Below are 8,716 nucleotides of genomic sequence, written 5' to 3'. Positions count from 1 at the left end.
GCACCAATCAACCCACAACTCCTTTAGCCATGCCTTTTGTGCCAAGGAGGTAAAATGATATGCTTTTTTATCAACATCAAAAAGGGAAATACATCTTTTAAGTAGATGTGCACTCCTTAAGAAAGAAGAAATTGAAGATGAGAGACTAGAGCCGGAAAACTAGAAATCTTTTCATTCCATAACCTTTTCTTACAATAGGCATGTTTATAATGGTTGGGTAGACCAAGTTTACAATATAGAACTTGTTTACCTAACACAAAATTAAAATAGGATACAAGAAATAAACTAGCGCTTATTACATATGCATAGACTATTTAGTTTGTACTTTATTTGGCTAACAATATAATGTTGATGTCTATGGAATCCATGAAAGAATGGACTTGTTGTAGGGATGAGCCAACAGAAGCAAATTGAACATCGGCTTATTGCAGGGATTTTTGGATTTCAAAGAATTGTAATACTTGATTTATTTGCATGGTGCGGAGAACTTCTGCAAAATTGGCGTTTATCATGATGAGTTATGGTGTAGGGTTGTGGGAAATGAGCAAGAAGTGGTTCTTGATAACAAGAACCTTAACCTAATGTAATCTTGAATGCAATTGATGTCAGGAAGTAAGGTTGCGGTTGAATGCATGTAATTAAAGGACTGGAGGCAGTGAAAAGAACATAAATGATTATTTAGCGGAAAGAAGCTAAATAACTAGGTTGGTGGCCAGCTGGTATCAATTAGAGTTTGCAGGGAAAAGTAGCGGCTAAAGAACATGTTCTTGCAGAATCTGAAAAAGGAGTGGTTGAAGGTCTGTTCTTGATGTTCTTGCAAGTGCAAAATTTGAAAAGGTGCTGAAATTCTGGGTGCAGAAGCTGAAAAAGTGCTGAAAAACTGTAGAAATTCTGAAGAGCTGCTTGTTGTGACTGGTGGCAGCCTAATTCTGGAAGATGAGGCTGAAGTGCTGGTTGGCAAGAAGAATTTAGCGGTCGCTGATGCTGAAAAACCAATGGTTGCTGCTGGCGGGGGGGAGAACTGTGGAGAAGAAGGAATGTTGTGGTGTGGAGAAAGAATGTAGTGCAACAAGAGCACCAGTTGATAGTTTTTGATAATGAAAAAGGGAGGTAGGTGGAAGATTCTTGGGAGAGCTGCAGCTGACGGCAGATCTTCAATTGAAATGGAGAGCTGTTCTTGAGAGGAAAAGCAGAAGGCTAAAGGCAGGCTGCTCCTGGTGAGGTCGAAAGCAGCACGGCTGCTGGCTGTAGAGGAAAAGAAGGCTAGCTGCGGTGGAAACTGATATCATGCAGGGGTAGGATGTGAAAAATGAGAGTTTCAGTGGAAGAGAAAGGTGTCTAGCGATTAAAACAAGTGGGCCGGTGATGAAGACTGCTAGCTGACTGAGATAGTTGGAGATGTGAGTTTGGTCTCAACGAGAGTATTATTTGATATGCTTCTAGATCTACATTAAGGGAAATGCACCTTTTGAGCTTGTGTGGACTTCTTAAGAAAGAGGAAGAGGAAGAACAGAGACTAGAGAGGGAGAAACTAAAAATCTTTTCATTCCATAACTTTTTTCTTACAATAAAAGGTGTATTTATAATGCTTGAGTAGACTAAGTTTACAATATAGACTAAGTTTACAAGATAGAACTGATCTACCAAACAAAATCTAAAATAGAATAAAATAAAAAAATTAGTACTTATTACATATAGATGTATAGACTATTTGGTTTTTAATTTATTTAACTAAAGATATATTGCTAATGAATAACATATGGTGCTGAGGTTTCTTCAACTAGGAAAAAGCCATCAAGGAGACAAGTCAAAAATAATGCTAAAGGCAACCCCAATAATTGGCAGATTGATAACTGGCTTTGCCTTATACTTTGAAGCCAATGGTGACTATTTCTTATAAAAGTAAGTTTGAATTATTTTTTTTAACATGGGTAAAGCACAATAATCCAACCATTAAGCTAGAGCAATCTTCACATGCAGAGCTAAAATACCAAGCCCAATGCCTCCCAAGTATAAGCTTAAGTCTTTGTATGCCAAGGTACATATAATTCGTTAAGTTGTAAAAGAGAAGGGGTGTAAAAGAGAAGGGGCATATGAAAGAAAAGTACCAAAAGGCTAACTATGGAGGAATCTCAAGAAAAAAGTATAAAGGGCAATCATCTGCTGTAGTACAGAAGTTGGTAAAAACTAGATGAGGTAAACATTCGGGCATGAGGCATGATACTTGAGATTTGAGCCCACAAATCTAATACCAAAAGACCCCAATTGAAAGGGATGAAAATATAAAGATTGAAGCGTCATGAAAAAGACACGGTTGATGGACCTCATAGATCCAACATTGATGAGATTTGCCAAGATGATTGAAAGTTCGTTAGGGGAATACAAATAGCCACTTCAACGATTTCCCATAGGAGCCCAAGCATCACAAATCACGGAAAAGCCCCCTAACCTCACGTGAAACAGCCCAGCCAGGGACCCGAAGAGGCAGTCGCGGAAACCCAAGAGGCCGGCACGAAACCGAGGCACCAAAGCACGGGAAAGGCCACCCAGCAGGAAAACCAGCAGCCAACCGTGGAAACCAAGGAGCCAAGGCACGGAATTAGCCAACCGTAGAATCCAAGGAGCCAAGGCACGAAAAACAACAAGCACAGGGAATCCAAAAGCCATTTTGGAAACCCAAGGGACAAACTAAGAATTTTAAGAGACAAAACTATAAATAAATAACTACATAAATAAGAAAATAAATGAACTAAAACCTAGCTAATAATGAGCTAACCTTTAGTTCAATACATGAATTAAAAACCGGCTCATAATGAGCTAAATTTCAGCTCAAAATTTATTGAGCTAGCAAGCTTATGAGAAGTAAAAACCAATTTTTTTTTTGTTTGATTTGACCCCCCCTTTGCCTACATCAAGCAACCTTTGTGAATCCCTCACAAACTCCCTCTCACAAGCTCTCCCTCTCTCTCTCTCTCCCAAGCTCTCCCTCTCCTTCTCTTGACTCTCTCAGGTTAGAACAACAACAAAACATCCCTACTTAAATAAATAAGAGATCTTATAGGAAGGACTTAAAATTTTCCCTAATTTGCAACTTACCATCAAAGATCGTCCTGTACGATCAGTGTATTTTCAATCCTTTCGGTCAGGACGATCTGGGAGGGATGGATGATTAGAACCCTTCTTTGTTATGATCGTCCAGGATGATGAGGATCATCCAGGACGTTGAGGATCGTCCTGTATGATGAGGATCGTCCTGTACGATTAGTTCAAAACCATAGATATCATCCAGCACGTCGTTCTGGTCGTCTAGAAGATACATGTTGGACGATGAAGAAACATAACATATCATCCAGGATGATTCTTTAATCATCTTGTACGATTAGTTCAAATCAAGTATTTTCGTCCAGCACATCGTTCTGGTCATCCACATGAAACACCTGGACGTTGGAAAATTTGAACTAATCGTCCAGCATATCATTATGGCCGTCCAGGTGATCCAGGAGAAGACTAAGGTTTTTCTAACTGATTGTCCAGGACGCTCCTGCGATCGTCCAGGACAATATGATCGATCAATCAAACCTTAATTGCTTTCATTAATCATCTGGCTAACTTAGGCATGATTGTAATGAAAAGTCTATGATGATATGGGATCGTTCTGTACGATTTTCATAAATAATAACATACCTAAAAGGGTTGGCGGCTGGTTCTTTCTGATTTGAGCCTATCGTCCAGGACGATTTGTTTAATTTGGTTGTCTTAACAAGGATGCCTTAATTAGGGTTTCTGTTTTTAACTGATCGTCTAGGAAGATTTTGGATCATCCCGAACGATATAATCAAAAACAGAAAACTCTAAAACATACAGAATTTCTCCACTGAGTGAGTGTGTGCAAGGTTACTTAGCATCAGGATCCACATTATTATATTTGACTCAAGAAAATGTAAAAACACTTGAAGTACACTTACATATTGACTCAGTCCTAATCTACCCAATCTTGAGGTAGCTTAATTTGCAATTGATCTTGTGGACTTGAAACGTTAGTAAGCAAGGTAATAGTAGAGAAAGAGAAATGCTGGAAATATTTGCTATCATCAAAATTATAATCATTGAATCCAGGTTTGCAACAATGGTTCACTAAGATGATGTTCTTATCAACAATAGCCATGATGGCCGACATCCTAGAGAGTCATGTTAACAAAAGGTGGTAGTGGCCTCCTCAAAGGGATCCCGCCATAATCCAATTGCTAGCGCAAAAGAAGAAACCAATTCTAGCCAAAATTATGTGGCCAATGAAATTGCATACCTTAGTTGATGCCAGAAGTTTGTTGGAGGTATCAGTAAGATGCTTAAGCTAAAAAAAAAGAGAAGAAATTGGAGAAACAAAGGAGATTGAAATCAGTACCGGTGTATGCTAACACTGAGCATGATGAATCACAATCACTCCTCTTCTGGAAGAGCACTTTCAAAACCAAGAAGAAAAGATTGATCCTTCTTTGGCAAGTGAAGAAGAGGAATAAGACGCAGCATTTTATTTTGTTGCTCTGGCTCATACAAAGTAACAGATGTAGCAACAAATGAAGGTTAAAGACAAGAAATCTATAGTGCCAACATGAATAAAATGATGACATCGATAAATATAATGATGCAACTTCTACAAAAAAGAAAGAAAAAAAACTTATATTCCATCCATTAGCAATCCTCATCAAACAATCGCTGATACACACGCAAATCCCATTCCATACTTTTGAACTTAAAAATGTCCTGGAGAGATGACAAATAAGTTCGAGAGCAGCCAAGCCAACTACCTAAGAAAGTCAAAATGCCTCTAAAGCATTAAATATGCCTCAACTTAAAACTTTTATTAATGAAAAGTTTAAAGCAATCATAGCTTCAAAGCAAACAGAAAAGCTGGTGGGCAAGGGTTGTCCATATCAAGCAAAATATGACCAAGTGCCATATCCTAGAAGGATTTTCCATACCAAAATTCCACACTTTTAATGGCAAGGGCAAATCCAATTTAGCAATTTGGCCCAGTTCAAGGGGACTTGTAGAAATATTGGAAGCATGGATGCTTAACTTTCTGCTAGTTTTTTGGTATTCTTAATGAGATTACTTTTGAAATAGTATGTTAAATTATTAAATGACTCTACCAAGACATGCGCTGAGTTGGAAATAATGTTTGCAAAGAGAGACAAATGACTGAAAAAGACTACCATCATCAGCCTTGATATAGTAAGGATGAGTCAATGAAAAATTGCATTAATCGTTGGCATAATAATATGAGCATGAAATGTGAGCAATAATTAGATGAATGGAATGTTGTCAAATTATTGTTGGGGAACATTGATGGTCAAATGGCTCCATACTTGGGCATGACCTCCATCACAAAATTCCAAGAGCTATTATATTGCATCAAAAAGTTCAAGAAGCTAAAATTCTAGAAATATGATCAAATGGGGGAGGCAAAGGGCAAGTATGCACATGATAGGTCATCTGCATAAGGTTTCGAACTCAATAAAATATGATAAAAGCAAGGGTTTTTGTGTGAGAGACAAAAGGAGTTAGCGGCAAAGATTCGACCAAAATAGGCATGGCAAGGAAGGAGAGGGTATGCAAGAAAAAGAGCCAACAAAGACAGGGAGAGTGGGCTCAAAGGGTATGGGATTAAGACAAGAAAAAGAGCCAACAAAGACGGAGAGTGGGCTCCAAGGGCATGGGATTAGACAAGAAAAAGAGCCAACAAAGACGGGGAGAGTGGGCACCAAGGGTATGGGATTAAGACGAATGCGGCATCTTGCAGTAGAGGGAGCGGGAGTTGGTGTTGTTGGTACATATGGTAGGAAGACAAGTGCAACCAGAGTCATAGCAAGACTAGCAAAAGGGGGAGAGCATAGAGGAATCGTGAGCAAAAGTGTGCTAGTGCGAGTAATAAGTAAAAGAGATCAAGAAGGCATCATATTGCAAGATAAGGAGAAGAAGGCAAGCGGCATTCGACCATCGAATGCTTGAAACATGATTAATAACTCAAACAAGGATAAAAGCAATCATCCACCCCTTATTTAGAATAATTAATAGAACTACTTTCCAAAAAGGGAGTTATATTCAATACATAACTGCACCCTCCTCTCTGCTCTTAGCAAAAGACATGTGACCATACTTTACTGAGCATAACAGTAGATAGACGCTTAGCATACTTAATATTCCAAAAACTAACCAAAATATGATGGCAATAGCAAACCTGACAATATTAGGTCAGGCAAACTTCAGGCAATTTTTACATTAAGTCAGAATAAACCTGAAGGAAAAATTACAATTCAGAGTTTATCATACATACTCTGTCTAAAGCTGCAACACCTGGAAGCGCCTTTCCCATGAGAAAGTCCCACACAACGGATGCATTTTCAAACATTTTACATTGTGAAACAGAAATCTTTGCTGCCAGAACGGTTTGGCAGGCTGCATTCCCAACAACAGTTAAGTCACAGCCATTCTTACAAATTATTTCAAGCATACGACCCAAACCCGATGCTCCAACTGCACCATTCGCTGATGAAGCAAACTTGACAGGACCAATCCAAAGAACCTTCTATTGAACACAAATTATATAGCTTTAATAAAACAAACCAACTGCCAATATAAAAGTTAATTTTATAAATACACATATAAAAAGAGTTGTATAGATACACAATATAAGGAACAGAAAACAATGTAAAATAAATATGTAACAAGTGCAGTTAAACGAAAGTGATACTACAGTTATAGAGTGGTGGTTGCTTAATATGTGCAAAATTTTATTTCATATTAATATTAAACATCTAATAAACTTGAGTTATAGAATTATTGTAAGCAGGATAGAAAATGCAAAGAGGGAAGTAAGCAAAATAAATGCTAAAATTTTTTATAAATTATATAATAGGCTCGGCATGAAGGAATATAACAAGATATAGAAAATAACTAAGGTTATACACAGTATCTACAAACTTTGATCAAGTTCGTTACATTCATTATTAGTTAAAAATGAAGACCTCAAAGAAAAATAGAAATGTGATTTTGAGAAATTAATAAATGAGAATTTTAAGAAAAAAAATTATAAGACAAGAATAAAAAGAAAAATGAGGTAGATCGTAAAAAAAAGTGAAGTGAAATTTGTTTAGAAGAAGACACATAAAGTAAGTATTTGATCTTGATAAGATATCTATCAAAATATTAAGAGTTAAGAGTGAGATAAAGTACCTTAGTTGATAAATCTTTTCAGTTGAATTTTCAAGAATAAAATGATGTCGTAATATATAAACATCTTGGCAACAATATTTATGTGAGGACCGGCTGGACCGATTTAGTTGAACCAATCCCTTATCAAGCGAACGAGCTAGAGCTGCGAGCGAATCAACGCGATTGAGAGGGGCAGACACGACTCCTCGTGAGGGTTAAGTCAATTTTGCTCCATCCAGTAAAACCGAATGAGTGAAAGAGAAAAATCAAGAACAATGACCGAGGAGGAATAGTTTGGGGGAGAGATATATATTGCGAGAGAAAGTTAGAGGAGGAGAGTTCCTTGCTATTATTGATCAACGAAGGATCTATAAGAAGAAGAAATTTCGAGGTAAATCATGAATTTCCTTTTAATATAATGTTTGATCAATTTCAGGGAATTAGAAAATTTAATTTATTATGTAGAATGTTCGATGTTATCTTTAATGATCAGCAATGCATTTAATGCTGACTTGGACAATATTCGATGTGTCTGATGTTGTCTTAGCAACATTCAATGCATTCTATGCAATAATTGGTGTTCGTAACATAAAAAAATTTCCTTGATGACTTTAAATTTCTTAAAGGTGATTTTTTTTAATTTAAAATGGTTGTTGAAATAGGACAGTGAGAGAATAAAGTATTACAGCTGAAGTGAAATTCCAGCATACAAGTATTCTCAAAGTGAGATTAGGTAATATGAAGTCACATTGTTATTGAAAAAGTGTGTTTAGGTAGTTCTAAATTAATTGCATAGACTAACATGAATATTTTGTTAATAGTTGGGTCTTACTCTAACAAAGATTCATCAAGAGTCTGCAAAACTCAAAAGTGATAGATTCAGCCTTCGTAGAAAAGAAAAATGGGTAATTATATTTATAATATAACACTTCCATATTATTTAATTTTGTGTAATTATTGATATGGAATTATATATACATATTTGATAGTTTAATTAAATGAATGTTACTTTATAATAGAAATGAGAAATATTAAATGACCTCACATATTCTTACTGATCAGTTTATATTTCATGTTAAAGATGCAGAAAGAGCATCCTACAAAGCAACCATATTATATAGAGATTACAATGAATATGGAAAAAGAAATTGAAAGGAGAAGAATAAATTTTAATATGGAATAAGAATTACTAAAATTGAAAAGGTATATGATAATTAGGTTTTACAATTTTAATTTAATACCTAACATTTAATTAATATAAGTTGTATTAATCTTTTGTTTAATTACAAAGCAACCATATTATATAGAGATTACAATGAATATGGAAAAAGAAATTGAAAGGAGAAGAATAAATTTTAATATGGAATAAGAATTACTAAAATTGAAAAGGTATATGATAATTAGGTTTTACAATTTTAATTTAATACCTAACATTTAATTAATATAAGTTGTATTAATCTTTTGTTTAATTTTAATATATATATATATATATATATATATATCT

The 8,716-nt window shown here is 35.7% G+C and overlaps 1 protein-coding gene across 18 annotated transcripts in view; it reads right to left on the bottom strand.

Moving 5' to 3' along the window:
• The window catches only part of LOC110102223 (phosphoglycerate kinase), a 103,448-nt gene that overhangs the window by 54,274 nt on the left and 40,458 nt on the right, over window positions 1–8,716 (bottom strand). For all 18 annotated transcript variants that reach the window (XR_003701935.1, XR_003701934.1, XM_028698261.1 and 15 more), the window contains one exon: window positions 6,335–6,586. Coding sequence is in view for 16 of the 18 variants with exons in the window: in XM_028698261.1 (XP_028554094.1) it covers window positions 6,335–6,586 (252 nt within the window). In the remaining 2 variants the exon portion in view is untranslated. The remainder of the gene's footprint in view (window positions 1–6,334; window positions 6,587–8,716) is intronic.

This window comes from Dendrobium catenatum, unplaced genomic scaffold (genome assembly GCF_001605985.2).
Source record: "Dendrobium catenatum unplaced genomic scaffold, ASM160598v2 fragScaff_scaffold_1059, whole genome shotgun sequence".
Taxonomy (NCBI): Eukaryota; Viridiplantae; Streptophyta; class Magnoliopsida; order Asparagales; family Orchidaceae; genus Dendrobium; species Dendrobium catenatum.
Note: the sequence above shows the minus strand (reverse complement) of the source record. Positions and strands in the feature narration are given on the sequence as shown.